Source organism: Tachyglossus aculeatus, chromosome 23 (assembly GCF_015852505.1).
Source record: "Tachyglossus aculeatus isolate mTacAcu1 chromosome 23, mTacAcu1.pri, whole genome shotgun sequence".
Classification (NCBI taxonomy): domain Eukaryota; kingdom Metazoa; phylum Chordata; class Mammalia; order Monotremata; family Tachyglossidae; genus Tachyglossus; species Tachyglossus aculeatus.
In genome coordinates, this window is record NC_052088.1 from 39,158,799 (window position 1) to 39,182,464 (window position 23,666).

A 23,666-nucleotide genomic window follows, 5' to 3' on the forward strand; every position below is an offset into this window, starting at 1 on the left:
GCCTCTGGCCACAAGGCCATTACCTTTGTCCGGTCCCGGCTAAAAGTCAGGGATCCAAGGAAGCAGTGATTTAGAAAGAGGATTGCTGTGCCACTGGAACCTGTACCTTTCCAGCAAAACAGTGCCAGGACAGCTGTGCGGAAAACTCAGATGCCCAAGGGCAACCCCCCCTTCTCCTTTCAAGGTTCATCATCAATCGTATTTATTGAGCGCTTACTGTGTGCAGAGCACTGTACTAAGCGCTTGGGAAGTACAGGTTGGCAACATATAGAGACAGTCCCTACCCAATAGTGGGCTCACAGTCTAAAAGGGGGAGAAGGGGCAGAAGTTTCTGCCCCAAACCCCTGAGTCTCTGCAGACTCCGAATACCTGCACTCTGGCCCTTTCTGCTACGATTCCCTAAAAGAATCGATTTATCCATACACCAAAATCTCAAACAACCCGGAGACCCTGCTAATTGAGAACTGGCCATAATTCAGGCTGAGCTTGGGCTGTACAGTTGTGATAATACAGGACTCACAATGACCATCCGCCGGAGGAGAGGCTGCGGACGGAGAGAGCCGGGACGGAGTGGCAAGCACACTAAAGGACTTGGGAGGGAGGAGGAGAGAGAGGGACAAGCAAAAAAGATGGGATTGGAGGAAGGAAGAGAGGAGATTTGCCTGGGACAGCTGACCAGAAAGAGCCTGACTGGGGTTTTCAAACTTTTGTCAATCATCCTCAATCATCAATCGTATTTATTGAGCGCTTACTGTGTGCAGAGCACTGGACTAAGCGCTTGGGAAGTACAAGTTGGCAACATATAGAGACAGTCCCTACCCAACAGTGGGCTCACAGTCTAAAATTCAGTCCTGAATTGGGAGGGAGGGACAGGGGAAGGAGAGAGAGGAAAAGGAGAGCAAGAGGGAAGGGGGGAGAAAATGAAGGGAGGAGGAAGGATGGAGAAACAGGGAGAGAAAATAGAGCTCTAACTCTGACGGAGTCAGAACCCCCCGTCTTGTCTGGGTTCCCTATGGCACAGCTCCCTTTTCTTTCACCCAGTCTCAGGATCCGGGGAAGGAAAAGCAGCTGTCCTGGCTGTTCTCCCCCAGGCAGCCTCCTCTTCGGCCCTATTCCTATTCCTTATTCTTAGGAATAAGAGCATCAGCTCCTGTCTGGGCTCCCCTTGGCACTGCTTTCTCGTCTCCCGCGTTCATCTCCATCCCCCTCATTCACCAGTATTAACGGAGCCCCTACTGAGTGCAGAGCACTGTGCTAGATGTCTGGGAGCATACATTCTGGAAACTTAGAACAGTGCTTGGCACATAGTAAGTGCTTAATAAATGCCATCATTATTATTATTGTAATTTCCCCAGTGCTTAGAACACTGCTTTGCACCTATTAATAATAATAATAATAATAATAATGGCATTTATTAAGCGCTTACTATGTGCAAAGCACTGTTCTAAGTGCTGGGGAGGATACAAGGTAATCAGGTTGCCCCACAGGGGGCTTACAGTCTTAAAAATGAAGGAAGGCTTGTAGGAACGGGATTAGATGGCAGGTTACCAAAGAATGAGCCAAACTGCAGACCGGCGCTTACTAAATGCAGACATTCCCTCCGTCAGGCAGTCAGTCGTATTTACTGGACGCTTACCCTGATCAGAAGTTCTGAACCACAATCAATCAATCGTATTTATTGAGCGCTTACTGTGTGCAGAGCACTGTACTAAGCGCTTGGGAAGTACAAGTTGGCAACATACAGAGACAGTCCCTACCCAACAGTGGGCTCACAGTCTAGAGAAAGCCCACAGAGCTCACAGAGATAAGTAGTGGGAGCAGTGCCATTATGAGTTACTAAACTTGAATCTCAATCTAGTCGGTTACTTTATAACCACAGGGCCACAGAAAAACAGAGTGTACGGGACGCCTACGTTTTCACAACCCTCTACCCAATTTTAGTTTCTCCTTCCTTGTGCACTGAACTTCCTTCGCCCCATTTTCCCCCCGTCTCCCCCACCATCTGCCTGTTAAACTCTCTCTCTCTTCTCATCATCAATCGTATTTATTGAGCGCTTACTATGTGCAGAGCACTGTACTAAGCGCTTACTAAGCGCTTACTAAGCTCTTCTCCACTCTACTTGGCCACTTATGCTCCTCCGAGCTTTTAAAAAAAAAAATGGTATCTGTGAAGCTCTTATGTGCCCGACACTGCACTATGTGCTGGGCTTCATCTCTGCTCAGATTCCTCCCCTTACCCAACAGAGAGCCTATTAAGAAAATAATCCATGTTCAAAGAATAATAAAAAAGTATTACAGACTTTCCACTCTCTTCATAATGATAACAATAACTGTGGTATTTGTTAAGTGCTTACTATGGTGATGATGGCATTTGTTAAGCACTTACTACGTGCACAGCACTGTTCCAAGCGCTGGGAGGGGATACAAGGTGATCAAGTTGCCCCACGTGGGGCTCTCAATCTTAATCCCCATTTTACAGATGAGGTAAATGAGGCTCAGAGAAGTTAAGTGACATGCCCAAGGTCACACAGCCGTCATGTGGCGGAGTCGGGATTCGAACCCATGACCTCTGACTCCAAAGCCCGGGCTCTTTCCACTGAGCCACGCTGCTTACTATGTGCCAAGCACCGTAATAATGATATTACGGTATTTGTTAAGCGCTTACTATGTACTACGCATTGGGGTAGGTACAAGGTAAATCGGGTTGGGCGCAGTCCCTCTCCTACATAGGGCTCACAGTCTTAATCCCCATTTTACAGATGAGGGGACTGAGGCACTGAGACGTGAACTGACTTGCCCAAGTTCACACAGCAGACAAGTGGCAGAAGCTGGATTAGAACCCAGATCCTCCAACTCCCAGGCTCACGCTCTTTCCACTAGGCCAGACTGCTTATCCCATGCTGCTTGTGTCGGTTATATCGTTCTGTTGTACTCTCCCAAGTGCATCATTATTATTATTATTGTAACCTCCCCAGCGCTTGGAATAGTGCTTTGCACCTAGTGGGTGCTTACTAAATGCCATCGTTATTATTATTATTATTGTAACCTCCCCAGCAGTTAGAACAGTGCTTTCCACATAGTGGGAGCTAAACAAATGCCATCATTATTATCATCATCAATCGTATTTATTGAGCGCTTACTGTGTGCAGAGCACTGTACTAAGCGCTTGGGACGTACAAGTTGGCCACATATAGAGACAGTCCCTACCCAATAGTGGGCTCACAGTCTATTATTAGCAGTGTGGCTCAGTGGAAAAGAGTATGGGCTTTGGAGTCAGCGGTCATGGGTTCATATCCCGGCTCTGCCAAGTGTCAGCTCTGTGACTTTGGGCAAGTCACTTCACTGCTCTGGGCCTCAGTGACCTCATCTGGAAAATGGGGATAAAGAATGTGAGCCCCCCGTGGGACAACCTGATCACCTTGTAACCTCCTCAGCGCTTAGAACAGTGCTTTGCGCATAGTAAGTGCTTAATAAATGCCATCATCATCATCATCAAGTCACTTCTCTGAGCCTCAGTTAGCTCATCTGGAAAATGGGGATGGAGACTGTGAGCCCCCCGTGGGACAACCTGATCACCCTGTAACCTCCTCAGCGCTTAGAACGGTGCTTTGCGCATAGTAAGTGCTTAATAAATGCCATCATCATCACCATCAAGTCACTTAACTTCTCTGAGCCTCAGTTAGCTCATCTGGAAAATAGGGATGGAGACTGTGAACCCCCCGTGGGACAACCTGATCACCTTGTACCCCCTCAGCGCTTAGAACAGTGCTTTGCACATAGTAAGCGCTTAACAAATGCCATTATTATTATTATTTAGTGTAAAACACACGGGCCCTGCCTATGAAGAGCTTACAATCTACGCGAGGTCATCCGTTTCACGATTTTTGTCCTTCTCCAACTGATCCGAGCGGTACTTTGCGCAGTGAAATGGAAGGTGGAGAACTCCACTGAGTTCTCAAGAATAAGGGCGTCGCGTCCTTGCACAACCCAATGTTGCGAAGAACTCGCAAAGCAGCGTCCACCTGGTGCCCGATGCCACACACACACACACAGCTGTTTCTCTTTAGAGAAGCAGTGTGGCTCAGTGGGAAAGAACACGGGCTTTGGAGTCAGAGGTCATGGGTTCAAATCCCGGCTCCGCCAATTGCCAGCTGTGTGACTTTGGGCAAGTCGCTTAACTTCTCTGGGCCTCAGTTACCTCATCTGTAAAATGGGGATGAAGACTGTGAGCCCCCCAGGGGACAACATGATCACCTTGTAACCTTCCCAGTGCTTAGAACAGTGCTTTGCACATAGTAAGCGCTTAATAAATGCCATTATTATTATTATTATTATTCCAACCTGGTGGCTTGCCGTATTCAGCAGGCTCGTGTGATCAGAAGACTGTTGTTCCCTTATTTACTAAGGAACGCACATGGAGCAAACACTTCCACAATTCAGTTTTCTCTGATTCCGATGAGTATTTTCCCCTTGAGTTTGACTAACACGAGGGCTTTATTGATGGGCAAGATTCCTACTATAAAACATACCTGCTCATTTTTGATGATGATGATGGTATTTATTAAGCGCTTACTATGTGCAATGCACAGTTCTAAGCGCTGAAGAGGTTACGAGGTGATGAGCTTGTCCCACGGGGGGTTCACAGTCTGAATCCCTGTTTTACAGATGAGGTAACTGAGGCCCAGAGAAGTGAAGGGACTTGCCCAAAGTCACACAGCTGACAATTGGCGGAGCTGGGATTTGAACCCATGACCTCTGACTCCAAACCCCGTGCTCTTTCCACTGAGCCACGCTGCTTTGAGTGCTAAATCTTGACTACTATTCATTCATTCATTCAATCGTATTTATGTTGTCAACTTGTACTTCCCAAGTGTTTAGTACAGTGCTCTCCACAGTAAGTGCTCAATAAATACAATTGAATGAATGACTGAATGAATGAATTAGGAGCAGCGTATCTCAGTGGAAAGAGCCCGGGCTTTGGAGTCAGAGGTCATGGGTTCGAATCCCGACTCCACCACATGTCTGCTGTGTGACCTTGGGCAAGTCACTTAACTTCTCTGAGCCTCAGTTACCTCATCTGTAAAATGGGGATTAAGACTGTGAGCCCCACGTGGGACAACTTGATCACCTTGCAACCCCCCCCCCAGTGCTTAGAACAGTGCTCTGCACATAGTAAGCGCTTTACAAATGCCATAAAAAAATAAAGTAAATGAATGGAGCGCTTACTGTGTGCAGAGCACTGTACTAAGAGCTTGGGAAGCATAGGTTGGCAACATCTAGAGACGGTCCCTACCCGACAGCGGGCTCAGTCTAGAAGGGGGAGACAGACAACAAAATAAAACATACTAACAAAATAAAATAAATAGAATAGTGAATATGTACAAGCAAAATAGAGTAATAAATCTATCTAAACATATATACAGGTGCTGTGGGGAGGGGAAGGAGGTAAGGCGGGGGGGATGGGGAGGGGGAGGAGGGGGCTTAGTCTGGAAAGGCCTCCTTATTACTAGTCGAATAAGGCCGCAGTGAACATTTTCTGCCCACTGAACACCTACTCTTCATCATCATCATCATCAATCGTATTTATTGAGCGCTTACTATGCGCAGAGCACTGTACTAAGCGCTTGGGAAGTACAAATTGGCAACATACAGAGACAGTCCCTACCCAACAGTGGGCTCACAGTCTAAAAGGGGGAGACGGAGAACAAAACCAAACATACCAACGAAATAAAATAAATAGAATAGATAGGTCCAAATAAAATAAATAAATAAATAAATAAATACCCCGCTGTGTGGGAAAATGATTAAATGCCTGTACTTGGAAGGCCGTTTGACCGATGACGCCCTCCCCATCAGAGCCTGCCGGCGCCCCGGTAGGAGTGGTTTGGTCCTGAAGTGCCTTCGGGACGGACCAAGGCCAAGGGCTGGCAGTGGGAAAACAGTCTCAAGATGAAGGGGGGAGCAAAGGTGATTCTTTCATCTTCCCCAACACTGAACAATCCACCCTCGGAAAGCATTTCCCCCACCAGGAGCCCTTCTCCCTCCTCGAGAGAGAGTCCCTGGAGAGGTTCGAAAGGGCCCAGGGCAGGCTTGGGAGGAGTCGGACATATCCGGGCTCCCTGGCATAAACAGTTTTCCAATCCTCTCTTGACTGACAAGCTTCAGGGGGCTCCTTCTTCCCCGGACTTTGGCACCGTTCACAGGGAAGGCATTGTCCGGCCGCGACACCGGGAAGAGAGGCTCCGACACCTTATCTTCCAAAAGCAGATTAGGGAATCGGCCCAAGCCCGAGTGTCTCGCTCTCTCTCACACCACGTGCGGCTCAGTATGGGCGGCTGCTGGTTTCGATAGAGTAATGAAATTTAAAGAAACCTGGAGAGAGGCCTAGGGCCGTCCTCGAACCAAGAGGATTAGAAAAGTTTATTAAAAGAGTCAGACAAGGCCGGCTCAGAAAAGTGACTATCCCAATAAACCGTAAACCTTACAGAGAATGTATTATATACCCGGCAATTCCGTTCAAAGGCGCGGGTGATTTACTGTGACGGCTGAGGAGGCTTCTGTAAACCAAATTGCCCCGCAGTACCTCTCTTTTGGCAAAACCATGGATTCAGATGAACACAACACTCCTTGTTTACGGAACTGAAATTAGGGGTTTGGGGCCTATGGCAGATTCTGCCTTAACCCGAGACTTTCGGGCAATAAAAAGGGGTCTTGAATTTCTCTGCACTAATAAGCTAATTCTCTTCCCTAAAGAAATTTTATACCGCTCTGCAAGTTGGCTCAGAAATGATACACTGCCATATAACTCGCTCGTCGGTGGGAAGGAACCGAAAGAAAACTTGTGATTTTTTTTTAAAAAAAGTGAGGTTGAGAATCAAATCGGAATGATACAAAATTAGATCCGCTGCTTTTCCTCAGCCCAGCTGCCCAACTCCTGCTCTAATACAGACAAGTTAATAGATTAAAGGAACGACCACAAGAGGAATCCACAAAGTCAGGAAGCGGATGTCCAGTGGGAATCCAAGGGCCCTTAAAAGCTCTAAACTGAAGGAGAGAAAGAGAGCAGAGGAATAATGAACTGGAGGAAGGGGAATAGTTCTTATTATTGCTATTACTATTAATAATAAGTACGGTATTTGTTCAGTGCTTATTATGTACCCAGCACTGTACTAAGCACTGGGGTAGGTACACCCAAATTGGGTTGGACACAATCCCTGTCCCACGTGGGACTCACAGTCTCGATCCCCATTTTACCGACGAGGTAAATGAGGCACAGAGAAGTGACTTGAATATGTGAGGAATGACGGGAAACAGAAAGGAGGAAGGATAAAGGGAAGAGGAGGGAGCCCTCTGGAAAAATGCACCAGTCACCCATGCATTCCTCTCCATGGGCATACAATAAATCCGGTGGCAACTTCAGGGTCAGGGCCAGTTTAGGAATCTGAGACTGATATATAATAATAATAATAATGGTATTTGTTAAGCGCTTACTATGTACACTATTTTAAGACTATTTTTAGACTATTTTTAGACTGTGAGCCCAATGTTGGGTAGGGACTGTCTCTATATGTTGCCAATTTGTACTTCCCAAGCGCTTAGTACAGTGCTCTGCACATAGTAAGCGCTCAATAAATACGATTGATGATGATGATGATGATGTGCCAAGTACTGTTCTAAGCGCTGGGGGGGATACAAGGTGATCAGGTTGTCCCACGGGGGGTGTTTGGTCTTAATCCCCATTTTACAGATGAGGTACCTGAGGCCCAGAGAAGTGAAGTGACTTGCCCAAAGTCACACAGCTGACAGATGGCGGAGCCTGGATTAGAACCCGTGACCTCTGACTCCCAAGCCTTTCCACTTTCTTTCCTTTTATCAAGCCTTTCCTCTTTCCACGGAGCCACGGTATGTCTTGCTTGTTGCCTGGACACCATCCCAGGGATCAGAATCGTTTTCTGTCTGCCAAAGTCTACTGCACGACAGGAAGTACTGGTCTCAGAGAAACGTAGTCACCAGGGATAATAATAGTAATGATAGCATTTATTAAGCGCTTACTACGTGCAAAGCACTGTTCTAAGCACTGGGGAGGTTAACAAGGTGATCAGGTTGTCCCACGGGGGGCTCACAGTCTTCGTCCCCATGATGATGATGATGGTATTTGTTAAGCGCTTACTATGTGCAAAGCACTGTTCTAAGCGCTGGGGGGATACAAGGTGATCAGGTTGCCCCATGTGGGGCTCACAGTCTTAATTCCCATTTTACAGATGAGGGAACTGAGGCCCAGAGAAGTGAAGTGACTTGCTCAAAGTCACACAGCTGACAATTGGCGGAGCTGGGATTTGAACCCACGACCTTTGACTCCAAAGCCCGTGCTCTTTTCCACTGAGCCACGCTGCTTCTCTAATAATAATAATAATAATTAATAATATATTATATATACATATATAATATTATATATTATTCTATGTTAATAATAATAATAGTAATGATAGCATTTATTAAGCACTTACTACGTGCAAAGCACTGGGGAGGTTAACAAGGTGATCAGGTTGTCCCACGGGGGGCTCACAGTCTTCGTCCCCATGATGATGATGATGGTATTTGTTAAGCGCTTACTATGTGCAAAGCACTGTTCTAAGTGCTGGGGGGATACAAGGTGATCAGGTTGCCCCATGTGGGGCTCACAGTCTTAATTCCCATTTTACAGATGAGGGAACTGAGGCCCAGAGAAGTGAAGTGACTTGCCCAAAGTCACACAGCTGACAAGTGGCGGAACTGGGATTTGAACCCATGACCTCTGACTCCAAAGCCCGGGCTCTTTCCACTGAGCCACGCTGCTCAGTGGAAATCCCGTTCAAGGTCCATTTTGCCATACAAATGGATTACACTACTTGCCCTGATTCATTTTATTTGCTTCCTCTCCTCCTCGGCTCTCCAATCAATCAATCAATCAATCAATCGTATTTATTGAGCGCTTACTGTGTGCAGAGCACTGTACTAAGCGCTTGGGAAGTACAAGTTGGCAACATATAGAGACAGTCCCTACCCAACAGTGGGCTCACAGTCTAAAAGTAACCGTACGGGGCTTTCAGATTTTAGGCTACTGAACTTCTAGTGGGAGGCTGCCTTCAGGGTGGATACGTCTTATCGCGCGAGGCGCTTAAGTAAGGGGAATATGTTGCCAATTTGTACTTCCCAAGCGCTTAGTACAGTGCTCTGCACATAGTAAGCGCTCAATAAATACGATTGATGATGACTAGCCTCATCACATTGAAAACATGGTACAAGTGGCCCGTGCAATTATAAAAGTTACCTCAGTCACCTGCTGCAGGTTTGGTCCCGGGCACTACCACTATTCTTGCTTTATGAGAGGCGAGCGACCATTTAATATCCCAATATTCCAGATTCGTAGTGCAAAGTGGTCAGGGGCCAAACTTCATTTCAACAGCACTCAACCCTTCCTACCATAAAACCTTCCAGAAATTTAGAATCAAAGTGGGGTCATTTTTAGGATCCATTTGCTGCTTCCCACCAGACTCCTCCGCCAGGAATGAAGCAGGACACGGGAGAAAAAGGCTCTATATGGGGCGAGTGTCTCAAAGAGCCAGGAGCATTCAGCAGCCACATCAGCAGCGATTGAGCTGCGCCAGTTCCTTCGCTGACTGTTCCCAATCAATCAATCAATCAATCGTATTTATTGAGCACTTACTGTGTGCAGAGCACTGGACTAAGCGCTTGGGAAGTCCAAGTTGGCCACATCTAGAGACAGTCCCTACCAAACAGTGGGCTCACAGTCTAAAACGTTCCCAGGAATCCTACAGGCCTGGTCCAGTCCTCCTTGCACAGAACTTCCCCTCCCCACAGCACCTGTAAATATGTATATATGTTTGTACATATTTATTACTCTATTTTACTTGTACATATCTATTCTATTTATTTTATTTTGTTAATATGTTCTGTTTTGTTGTCTGTCTCCCCCTTTTAGACTGTGAGCCCATTGTTGGGTAGGGACTGTCTCTATGTGTTGCCAACTTGTACTTCCCAAGCGCTTAGTACAGTGCTCTGCACACAGTAAGCGCTCAGTAAATATGATTGATGATGATGATGATGATGACCATCTCTAGACGTTGCCAACTTCTACTTCCCAAGCGCTTAGTACAGTGCTCTGCACACAGTAAGCACTCAATAAATATGACTGAATGAAGGAATGAATGAGTCAGGGGTTATGGGTTCTAATCCCGGCTCTGCCACTTGTCAGCTGTGTGACTTTGGGCAGGTCACTTAACTTCTCTGTGCCTCAGTTACCTCATCTGGAAAATGGGGATTAAGACTGTGAGCCCCACGTGGGACAACCTGATTATCTTGTATCCCCCCCAGCGCTTAGAACAGTGCTTGGCACATAGTAAGCACTTAACAAATGGCATTATTATTATTAGTAGTATTAAAGTCTGTCTCCTCCTCTAGACTGCAAGCTCATTGTAGTCAGGGAATGTGTCTACCAACTTCGTTAAATCATTATATTGTACTTTCCCAAGCGCTTAGTACAGTGCTCTGTATATATACCTGTATATACATATATATACCTGTATATATACCTGTATATATGTATATATGTTTGTACATATTTATTACTCTATTTATTTATTTTACTTGTACATATCTATTTTATTTATTGTATTTTGTTAGTATGTTTGGTTTTGTTCTCTGTCTCCCCCTTTTAGACTGTGAGCCCACTATTGGGTAGGGACCGTCTCTATGTGTTGCCAACTTGTACTTCCCAAGCGCTTAGTACAGTGCTCTGCACACAGTAAGCGCTCAATAAATACGATTGATGATGATGATGATGATGCTCTGCACACAGTAAGCACCCTATAAATAAGATTAACTGATTGATAGGAGGGAATATCCTTTGTTTTTTCTGAGGCAAACTGATTAAGCAGGATGAGAAGCAGTGTGGCCTAGCAGATGAAGGCCGGGCTTGGGAGTCAGAAGACCTGGGTTTGAATCCTGGCTCCACCACTTGTCTGCTGTGCGACCTTGGGTGCCTCGGTTGCCTCATTTGTAAAATGGGGATTAAGACCGTGAGCCCTTCGAGGGACATGGATTGTGTTTAACCTAATTAGCTTGTATCTACCAGAGTGCCTGGCACATAGAAAGCAATTCCAAATACCGTTAAAAAACCAAAGAGAAGCAAATAAATTGACGCCCCAACCAAAGGCCCTTAGAAGAACAACAGACTAGTTCATTTTGTAAAAGAAAATAGACAGCGAGAAGGCCTGGGTCTGACAGAATTTTTGGAAATGCAGTTACATGCTTTAGGGCTGAAGCTGTCTCAAATGAAACACAGGCTTTTCCCAGTGATGCAGCTTTTGCGCGTGAAGCGAACCGAACAACGGAACAATTGCCAGCCCAATGAATTAATAAAAACAGCTGCCTAGTCCTTTCATTGTCAGTAAAAATCTACGCTGCTCGATGAAAAGTAGTGTGTATTGAAAGCCAATTATCCACGTGCTGATCATTCAGGCCACCAATTCTCTAGACCGAGGTCAGTTCTGGTAGCTGAACGAAACAAGGGTGCGGGGACTCAAAACCGCCAAATTCAATTATTTTCAATGATCCAAACCCTGGATGATCCAGGCTGGCCCTGGTGCCCTCGGTTTGGACCGCCGGCTTTCCACGTCATGGGCTAAATATCTTTATCTTGGGATAAACACTCGGGAGAAGCAGCGTGGCTCAGCGGAAAGAGCCCGGGCTTTGCGGTCAGAGGTCATGGGTTCAAATCCCAGCTCCGCCACTTCAATCAATCAATCAATCGTATTTATTGAGCACTTACTGAGTGCAGAGCACTGTACTAAGCGCTTGGGAAGTCCAAGTTGGCAACATACAGAGACAGTCCCTACCCAACAGTGGGCTCACAGTCTAAAAGGGGGAGACAGAGAACAAAACCAAACACACTAACAAAACAAAATAACACTTATCAGCTGTGTGACTTTGGGCAAGTCACTTCACTTCTCCGGGCCTCAGTTCCCTCATCTGTAAAATGGGGATTAAGACTGTGAGCCCCCCGTGGGACAACCTGATCACCTTGTAACCTCCCCGGCGCTTAGAACAGTGCTTTGCACAGAGTAAGCGCTTAATAAATGCCATTGTGATTATTATTATTATATTCATTCATTCATTCAATCGTATTTATTGAGCTCTTACTGTGTGCAGAGCACTGTACTAAGCGCTTGGGAAGTACAAGTTGGCAACATAAAGAAGAAGGATGGAGATTTTCAATGTCAGAGCTCTCCAACTGATGGGTGCGTTTGCGTGTGCTCGAGTGCGACGCAGAGACCAAAATACCACCCTGCTGATGAACGTTTCACGTCGACACGGGATAAACTCGATTTGGGCAGGGAACACATCCGCCAACTCTGTTGTAGTATACTTTCCCAAGAGCTTAGGACAGTGCTCTCCTTCCCCTCCCCACAGCACCTGTATATATGTTTGTACGTATTTATTACTCTATTTATTTATTTATTTTGTGTGTACATATTTATTCTAATGATTTTATTTTGTTAATGTGTTTTGTTTTGTTCTCCGTCTCCCCCTTGTAGACTGTGAGCCCACTGTTGGGTAGGGACCGTCTCTATATGTTGTCAACTTGTACTTCCCAAGCGCTTAGTACAGTGCTCTGCACACAGTAAGCGCTCAATAAGTACAACTGAATGAATGAATGAATGGTCTGCACACAGTAAGTGCTCAATAAATACCTTCGGATGGATCGATGAAGGTTTTCTTTGGAGTTACTTCCCAAGATGCTGTTCTACCGCAGTCAGGCTGAGCATCTTTGCCTAAGTGTCACATACTAAGTGTCACAGTAGGCCCTTCAAGGCCCTACTGAGAGCTCACCTCCTCCAGGAGGCCTTCCCAGACTGAGTCCCTTCCTTCCTCTCCCCCTCGTCCCCCTCTCCATCCCCCTCGTCTTACCTCCTTCCCTTCCCCACAGCACCTGTATATATGTATATATGCTTGTACGTATTTATTACTCTATTTATTTATTTATTTATTTTACTTGTACAGATCTAGTCTATTTATTTTATTTTGTTAGTATGTTTGGTTTTGTTCTCTGTCTCCCCCTTTTAGACTGTGAGCCCACTGCTGGGTAGGGACTGTCTCTATATGTTGCCAACTTGTACTTCCCAAGAGCTTAGTACAGTGCTCTGCACACAGTAAGCGCTCAATAAATACGATTGATTGATTGATTGATGCTCTGTTGGGGAGCGCAGTCGGAGGAGGGGCGGCTGTGCCGAAAATGACATTTTCAGTTCAATTAATTTCTCAGGAAAACCTACAGGTCGGGAAATCCATAGTGGGAGGATGATTTCTCTTTTATTTATTTATATTTTCTTTGAGACTGTGAGCCCACTGCTGGGTAGGGACTGTCTCTATATGTTGCCAACTTGTACTTCCCAAGTGCTTAGTACAGTGCTCTGCACACAGTAAGAGCTCAATATGATTGATTGATTGATTGATTGATTGATACTCTGCTGGGGAGCACAGTCGGAGGAGGGGCGGCTATGCCGAAAATGACATTTTCAGTTCAATTAATTTCTCAGGAGAACCTACAGGTCGGGAAATCCATAGTGGGAGGATGATTTCTCTTTTATTTATATATATTTTCTTTTAGACTGTGAGCCCACTGTTGGCTAGGGACTGTCTCTATATGTTGCCAACTTGGACTTCCCAAGCGCTTAGTACAGTGCTCTGCACACAGTAAGCGCTCAATAAATACGATTGATTGATTGATTGATTGATACTCTGCTGGGAAGCACAGTCGGAGGAGGGGCGGCTATGCCGAAAATGACATTTTCAGTTCAATTAATTTCTCAGGAGAACCTACAGGTCGGGAAATCCATTGTGGGAGGATGATTTCTCTTTTATTTATATACATTTTCTTTGAGACTGTGAGCCCACTGTTGGGTAGGGACTGTCTCTATATGTTGCCAACTTGGACTTCCCAAGCGCTTAGTACAGTGCTCTGCACACAGTAAGTGCTCAATAAATACGATTGATTGATTGATTGATTGATTGATTGATACTCTGCTGGGGAGCGCAGTCGGAGGAGGGGCGGCTATGCCGAAAATGACATTTTCAGTTCAATTAATTTCTCAGGAGAACCTACAGGTCAGGAAATCCATAGTGGGAGGATGATTTCTCTTTTATTTATATATATTTTCTTTTAGACTGTGAGCCCACTGTTGGGTAGGGACTGTCTCTATATGTTGCCAACTTGTACTTCCCAAGCGCTTAGTACAGTGCTCTGCACACAGTAAGCGCTCAATAAATACGACTGATTGATTGATTGATTGATTCATACTCTGCTGGGGAGCGCAGTCGGAGGAGGGGCAGCTGTGCCGAAAATGACATTTTCAGTTCAATTAATTTCTCAGGAGAACCTACAGGTCGGGAAATCCATAGTGGGAGGATGATTTCTCTTTTATTTATATATATTTTCTTTTAGACTGTGAGCCCACTGTTGGGTAGGGACTGTCTCTATATGTTGCCAACTTGGACTTCCCAAGCGCTTAGTACAGTGCTCTGCACACAAGAAGCGCTCAATATGATTGATTGATTGATACTCTGCTGGGAAGCGCAGTCGGAGGAGGGGCGGCTATGCCGAAAATGACATTTTCAGTTCAATTAATTTCTCAGGAGAACTTACAGGTCGGGAAATCCATAGTGGGAGGATGATTTCTCTAGGCCCTTGTCCGGACGCCCCACGGTCTTGTTAAAAATTCAGCGGGGCTCAGAGCCAACTCCCACCTATTGCTTGCTCTTACCTTCCTGTTCCTTTCCAGTGGGTCTAGTAGCACTTTCTTCCTTTTTTTGTTTGGCCACCAAGAGCTCCCGCTTCAGCTGGCGGACTTCTCGTCGAAGCTCCTCACTGAAAGAGAGGAACAACCTCATCATCATCAATCGTATTTATTGAGCGCTTACTGTGTGCCAGAGCACTGTACTAAGTGCTTGGGAAGTACAAATTGGCAACATAATGTTGGGTAGGGATTATGGATTATGGATACATACATATAATATATATCATATATATTATATACATTAGATATTATATATAATATATACAATATATTACATATAATATAATATATTATATATAATATATAACATATATACATATTATATTAATATGTACAATATATACATATATATGTATAATATAACACATATACATATAATGCATATATAATATGCATAATGTACATATTATATATAATATGTATATTATTATAATTATGGATCCCTAATTACGATTAGGGATCGTAACCTCATGATGTTACGATCTCCAGGAACCGTCCCGTCGGCAAGGAGATTCCCGGCCCCGGGTCCCACCAACTCTGGAGCCCCCAGGGAGGAACGCGAGCATCCTTTCGGGCTCCGTTTGCCCGGAGGAGGAAGCTAGTCCGCACGCTGCCTGGAACTACAGGATGTTTCTTCAGAGCAGCAGGAGGAACAACTAGACAAATTACTCTCTTAAAATACGGCTTGTTTGAAATGCCCCGGGCAAAAGATAAAACACGATGGCAGAGGACCCATGGTCTGGCCTTTATTTCATCTGAACAGTTAACACGCCCCCACTATGATTAACTACCCATTCAAAGACTGAGAGGACATGGAATAAAGTGACAGGAAAGGTCTGGACTTCCAATAATACACTATTGTTATACTTTCATCTGTATATCTGTATATCATATCTATCTATCTATCTAGATAGATAGATAGATGATAGATAGATAGATAGATAGATAGATAGGTAGATAGATATTTCCCCCTTTTAGACTATGAGCCAACTGTTGGGTAGGGACTGTCTCTATATGTTGCCAACTTGTACTTCCCAAGCGCTTAGTACAGTGCTCTGCACACAGAAAGCGCTCAATAAATACGATTGATTGATTGATTACCTCCTTCCCCACAGCACCTGTATATATGTATACGTTTGTACATATCTATTACTCTATTTATTTATTTATTTTACTTATACATATCTATTCTATTTATTTTATTTTGTTAGTATGTTTGGTTTTGTTCTCTGTCTCCCCCTTTTAGACTGTGAGCCCACTGTTGGGTAGGGACCGTCTCTCTATGTTGCCAACTTGGACTTCCCAAGCGCTTAGTACAGTGCTCTGCACACAGTAAGCACTCAATACGATTGATTGATTGATTGATTGATTGGTGAGGACCGCTGCTGTCATCATCCACAGAACTCACTAGTCATGAATGACTGGAGGGGAAAATTAGGGATGTTTTAAAAGGTCTGACAAAGGTCTAGATTTCAACTGTGTAGTACAGAGCTCTGCACACAGTAAGTGTTCAGTAAATACTACTGATCCTTCCTCTCCCCCTCGTCCCCCTCTCCATCCCCCCCATCTTACCTCCTTCCCTTCCCCACAGCACCTGTTTATATGTATATATGTTTGTACATATTTATTACTCTAGTTATTTATTTATTTATTTTACTTGTACCTATCTATTCTATTTATTTTATTCTGTTAGTATGTTTGGTTTTGTTCTCTGTCTCCCCCTTTTAGACTGTGAGCCCACTGTTGGGTAGGGACTGTCTCTATATGTTGCCAGCTTGGACTTCCCAAGCGCTTAGTACAATGCTCTGCACACAGTAAGCGCTCAATAAATACGATTGATTGATTGATTGATTGATTGATGGATTGCTCTCTATACAGATATGGGCTTAAAAAGGGAGGGGGAGAAGGGGCTTGATAATAATAATAATAATGGCATTAATTAAGCGCGTACTATGTGCAAAGCACTATTCTAAGCACTGGGGAGGTTGCAAGGAGATCAGGTTGTCCCACAGGGGGGCTCACAGTCTTAATCCCGATTTTACAGATGAGGGAACTGAGGCCCAGAGAAGTTAAGTGACTTGCCCAAAGTCACACAGCTGACAGTTGGCAGAGCCGGGATTCAAACCCGTGACCCCTGACTCCAAAGCCCGGGCTCTTTCCACTGAGCCACGCTGCTTCTCTCATCAACCTTGATGATGAAGGTTGACTATATCCCCAAATTCTAAATTCTGAAGAAATTTCATCATAGCAGCATCAGTCTATCAATCAATCAATCAATCAATCAATCAATCAATCAATCATATTTATTGAGCGCTTACTGTGTGCAGAGCACTGTACTAAGCGCTTGGGAAGTACAAATTGGCAACATATAAAGACAGTCCCTACCCAACAGTGGGCTCACAGTCTAAAAGGCTCACAGTCTAGCAGCCATGCGTGATTTCATTTTTTGGAAAAACTCAAAGGGTCAGATCCTACAGGTAACACACACACTGATTTCCAACTTAATACATTACTCTATTTATTTGACTTGTACATATTTACTATTCTATTTATTTTGTTAATGATGTGCATATAGCTATAATTCTATTTATTCTTACAATTTTGACACCTGCCTACCTGTTTTGTTTTCTTGTCTGTCTCCCCCTTCTAGACTGTGAGCCCGTTGCTGGGTAGAGACCGTCTCTATATGTTGCCGACTTGTACTTCCCAAGCGCTTAGTACAGTGCTCTGCACGCAGTAAGTGCTCAATAATTGCAACTGAATGAATGAATGAATATTATGTATAATCTGTACTCACTGATATCTAAATAGAAACATTTCTCACTTGAAGTTTAATCCCCTCATGTTCACCAAAAACCTACTGTGTGAGCGCGCTGGGCATTCATTCATTCATTCATTCATGCACCTAGTACAGTGCTCTGCACACAGTAAGTGCTCAATAAATGCAAATGAATGAATGAATGAATGTTATGTATAATCTGTACTCACTGATATCTAAACAGAAACATTTCTCACTTGAAGTTTAATCCCCTCATGTTCACCAAAAACCTACTGTGTGTGATCGCAGGGCATTCATTCATTCAATCGTATTTATTGAGCACTTACTGTGTGCAGAGCACTGGACTAAGCGCTTGGGAAGGACAAGTCGGCAACATATAGAGATGTCCTAAGCGCCTAGTACAGTGCTCTGTACACAGTAAGCGCTCAATAAATGCAAATGAATGAATGAATGACTGTTATGTATAATCTGTACTCACTGATATCTAAATAGAAACATTTCTCACTTGAAGTTTAATCCCCTCATGTTCACCAAAAACCTACTGTGTGTGAGCGCTGGGCATTCATTCATTCATTCATTCAATTGTATTTATTGAGCGCTTACTGTGTGCAGAGCACTGTACTACGCGCTTGGGAAGGACAAGTTGGCAACATATAGAAATGGTCCCAAGCGCTTAGTACAGTGCTCTGCACACAGTAAGCACTCAATAAATGCGATTGAATGAATGAATGTTATGTATAATCTGTACTCACTATCTAAATATAAACATTTCTCACTTGACGTTTAATCCCCTCATGTTCACCAAAAACCTACTGTGTGTGAGCGCTGGGCATTCATTCAGTCATTCATTCATGCACCTAGTACAGTGCTCTGCACACAGTAAGTGCTCAATAAATGCAAATGAATGAATGAATGAATGTTATGTATAATCTGTACTCACTGATATCTAAATAGAAACATTTCTCACTTGAAGTTTAATCCCCTCATGTTCACCAAAAACCTACTGTGTGTGAGCGCTGGGCATTCATTCATTCATTCATTCATTCATTCAAGCACTTAGTACAGTGCTCTGCACACAGTAAGTGCTCAATAAATGCAAATAAATGAATGAATGAATGTTATGCATAATCTGTACTCACTGATATCTAAATAGAAACATTTCTCACTTGAAGTTTAATCTCCTCATGTTCACCAAAAACCTACTGTGTGTGAGCGCTGGGCATTCATTCATTCATTCAAGTGCTTAGTACAGTGCTCTGCACACAGTAAGCACTCAATAAATACGATTGAGTGAATGAATGTTATGTATAACCTGTACTCACTGATATCTAAATAGAAACATTTCTCACTTGACATTTAATCCCCTCAAGTTCACCAAAAACCTACTGTGTGTGAGCGCTGGGCATTCATTCATTCATTCATTCAATCGTTTTTATTGAGCGCTTACTGTGTGCAGAGCACTGGACTAAGTGCTTGGGAAGGACAAGTCGGCAACATATAGAAATGGTCCCAAGCGCTTAGTACAGTGCTCTGCACACAGTAAGCGCTCAATAAATACGATTGAATGAATGAATGTTATGTATAATCTGTACTCACTGATATCTAAATAGAAACATTTCTCACTTGAAGTTTAATCCCCTCATGTTCACCAAAAACCTACTGTGTGTGAGCGCTGGGCATTCATTCATTCATTCATTCATTCAAGCACTTAGTACAGTGCTCTGCACACAGTAAGCGCTCAATAAATGCAAATAAATGAATGAATGAATGTTATGCATAATCTGTACTCACTGATATCTAAATAGAAACATTTCTCACTTGAAGTTTAATCTCCTCATGTTCACCAAAAACCTACTGTGTGTGAGCGCTGGGCATTCATTCATTCATTCAAGTGCTTAGTACAGTGCTCTGCACACAGTAAGCGCTCAATAAATGTGATTGAATGAATGAATGAATGTTAAGTATAATCTGTACTCACTGATATCTAAATAGAAACATTTCTCACTTGACGTTTAATCCCCTCATGTTCACCAAAAACCTACTGTGTGTGAGCGCTGGGCATTCATTCATTCATTCAATCGTATTTATTGAGCGCTTACTGTGTGCAGAGCACTGGACTAAGCGCTTGGGAAGGACAAGTCGGCAACATATAGAGATGGTCCCAAGCGCTTAGTACAGTGCTCTGCACACAGTAAGCGCTCAATAAATGCGATTGAATGAATGAATGACTGTTAAGTATAATCTGTACTCACTGATATCTAAATAGAAACATTTCTCACTTGAAGTTTAATCCCCTCATGTTCACCAAAAACCTACTGTGTGTGAGCGCTGGGCATTCATTCATTCACTCATTCAAGCACTTAGTCCAGTGCTCTGCACACAGTAAGCGCTCAATAAATGCAAATGAATGAATGAATGAATGTTATGTATAATCTGTACTCACTGATATCTAAATAGAAACATTTCTCACTTGAAGTTTAATCCCCTCATGTTCACCAAAAACCTACTGTGTGTGAGCGCTGGGCATTCATTCATTCATTCAAGCGCTTAGTACAGTGCTCTGCACACAGTAAGCGCTCAATAAATGCAAATGAATGAATGAATGAATGTTATGTATAATCTGTACTCACTGATATCTAAATAGAAACATTTCTCACTTGAAGTTTAATCCCCTCATGTTCACCAAAAACCTACTGTGTGTGAGCGCTGGGCATTCATTCATTCATTCATTCATTCATTCAATCGTATTTATTGAGCGCTTACTGTGTGCAGAGCACTGGACTAAGTGCTTGGGAAGGACAAGTCGGCAACATATAGAAATGGTCCCAAGCGCTTAGTACAGTGCTCTGCACACAGTAAGCGCTCAATAAATACGATTGAATGAATGAATGTTATGTATAATCTGTACTCACTGATATCTAAATAGAAACATTTCTCACTTGAAGTTTAATCCCCTCATGTTCACCAAAAACCTACTGTGTGTGAGCGCTGGGCATTCATTCATTCATTCAATCGTATTTATTGAGCGCCTACTGTGTGCAGAGCACTGGACTAAGTGCTTGGGAAGGACAAGTCGGCAACATATAGAGATGGTCCCAAGCGCTTAGTACAGTGCTCTGCACACAGTAAGTGGTCAATAAATGTGACTGAATGAATGAATGACTGTCATGTATAATCTGTACTCACTGATATCTAAATAGAAACATTTCTCACTTGAAGTTTAATCCCCTCATGTTCACCAAAAACCTACTGTGTGTGAGCGCTGGGCATTCATTCATTCACTCATTCAAGCACTTAGTCCAGTGCTCTGCACACAGTAAGCACTCAATAAATGCAAATGAATGAATGAATGAATGTTATGTATAATCTGTACTCACTGATATCTAAATAGAAACATTTCTCACGAAGTTTAATCCCCTCATGTTCACCAAAAACCTACTGTGTGTGAGCGCTGGACATTCATTCATTCAAGTGCTTAGTACAGTGCTCTGCACACAGTAAGCACTCAATAAATGCGAATGAGTGAATGAATGTTATGTATAACCTGTACTCACTGCTATCTAAATAGAAACATTTCTCACTTGAAGTTTAATCCCCTCATGTTCACCAAAAACCTACTGTGTGTGAGCGCTGGGCATTCATTCATTCATTCATTCAATCGTATTTATTGAGTGCTTACTGTGTGCAGAGCACTGTACTAAGTGCTTGGGAAGGACAAGTTGGCAACATATAGAGATGGTCCCAAGCGCTTAGTACAGGGCTCTGCACACAGTAAGCGCTCAATAAATGCAATTGAATGAATGAATGAATGTTATGTATAATCTGTACTCACTGCTATCTAAATAGAAACATTTCTCACGAAGTTTAACCCCCTCATGTTCACCAAAAACCTACTGTGTGTGAGCGCTGGGCATTCATTCATTCATTCAATCATATTTATTGAGCGCTTACTGTGTGCAGAGCACTGTACTAAGTGCTTGGGAAGGACAAGTCAGCAACGTATGGAGATGGTCCCAAGTGCTTAGTCCAGTTCTCTGCACATAGTAAGCGCTCAATAAATGCGACTGAATGAATGAATGTTATGTATAATCTGTACTCACTGATATCTAAATAGAAACATTTCTCACTTGAAGTTTAATCCCCTCATGTTCACCAAAAACCTGCTGTGTGTGAGCGCTGGGCATTCATTCATTCATTCATTCAATCGTATTTCATCATCAATCATATTTATTGAGAGCTTACTGTGTGCAGAGCACTGGACTAAGCGCTTGGGAAGTCCAAGTTGGCAACATATAGAGACGGTCCAAGAGCCTTACTGTCTCTGGAACAAAGTATTGTTCTACTTCGGCACGAAAGACATTTACGACCTGAATGAAAATGAAAGTTATGAGTCTGGAATAAACGCCGCTTTGTCCTGCCAAACTCTGGGTTCACTCTAGAGACCAGACATACGTCTTCCCTTCTCCCCCAGACGCTCCAAGGTTTCTGCACAAGAAAGGAAGACAGCGCACCTGAATCGGAGGGAAGGGACCGCCTCAAAGATACGGGGTGCCAACAAACACTGCAAACCATTCCTCTCCAGCAGCCAAACCCCCAAAGGCCCCCCAGATCCGGACCGCTCTGAGTTCTTTCGTCAGTTCCGAAAATTCAAATATTCACATGGTGGACTGAAGTAGAGAAAGTTTAAATAACGCCTGAGATATCTAAAAACAGCCTCACACCAGGTGTGTCGGGGGGAAGGGGTCCGGGGGAGGGGGAGAGAAAGGAGGAAACGAAAGGTTTCTTTCAATTGATCCTCGGCCAGACAATCAATCAATCAATTATATTTATTGAGCGCTTACTGTGTGCAGAGCACTGGACTAAGCGCTTGGGAAGTCCAAGTTGGCAACATCTAGAGACGGTCCCTACCCAACAGTGGGCTCCCAGTCTAAAAGGGGGAGACAGAGAACAAAACCAAGCTTACTAACAAAATAAATAGAATAGATATGTACAAGTATAATAAATAAATAGAGTAATAAATATGTACAAACATATATACATATATACACGTGCTGTGGGGAAGGGAAGGAGGCAAGATGGGGGGGGATGGAACTGGGTTTCAGATTCCAAACCCTCCATCACCCTGCAGGATCCCGAGAACCCCACATTCATTCATTCAATCGTCTTTATTGAGCGCTTACTGTGTGCAGAGCACTGGACTAAGCGTTTGGGAAGTCCAAGTTGGCAACCTATAGAGACGGTCCCTACCCAACAGTGGGCTCACAGTCTAAAAGGGGGAGACAGAGAACAAAACCAAACATACTAACAAAATAAAATAAATAGAATAGATATGTACAAGTAAAATAAATAAATAAATAGAGTAATAAATATGTACAAACATATATACATATATACACGTGCTGTGGGGAAGGGAAGGAGGCAAGATGGGGGGGGATGGAACTGGGTTTCAGATTCCAAACCCTCCATCACCCTGCAGGATCCCGAGAACCCCACATTCATTCATTCAATCGTCTTTATTGAGCGCTTACTGTGTGCAGAGCACTGTACTAAGCGCTTGGGAAGCCCAAGTTGGCAACGTATGGAGACGGTCCCTACCCAACAGCGGGCTCACAGTCTAAAAGGGGGAGACAGAGAACAAAACCAAACATACTAACAAAATAAAATAAATAGAATAGATATGTACAAGTAAAATAAATAAATAAATAGGGTAATAAATATGTACAAACATATATACATATATACACGTGCTGTGGGGAAGGGAAGGAGGTAAGATGGGGGGGATGGGTAAGATGAGGGGGGATGGAACTGGGTTTCAGATTCCAAACCCTCCATCGCCCTGCAGAATCCCAAGAACCCCACTTTCATTCACTTTCATTCATTCAATCGTCTTTATTCAATCAATCAATCATATTTATTGAGCGCTTACTGTGTGCAGAGCACTGTACTAAGCGCTTGGGAAGCCCAAGTTGGCAACGTATAGAGACGGTCCCTACCCAACAGCAGGCTCACAGTCTAGAAGGGGGAGCCACGGC

At 43.8% G+C, this 23,666-nt stretch overlaps 1 protein-coding gene across 1 annotated transcript in view; it reads right to left on the reverse strand.

The window, feature by feature from the left end:
* The window catches only part of CWC27 (CWC27 spliceosome associated cyclophilin), a 254,507-nt gene that overhangs the window by 89,291 nt on the left and 141,550 nt on the right, over positions 1–23,666 (reverse strand). Inside the window, exon 11 of the mRNA XM_038765725.1 lies at positions 14,823–14,926. Within this exon, the coding sequence (XP_038621653.1) occupies positions 14,823–14,926 (104 nt within the window). The remainder of the gene's footprint in view (positions 1–14,822; positions 14,927–23,666) is intronic.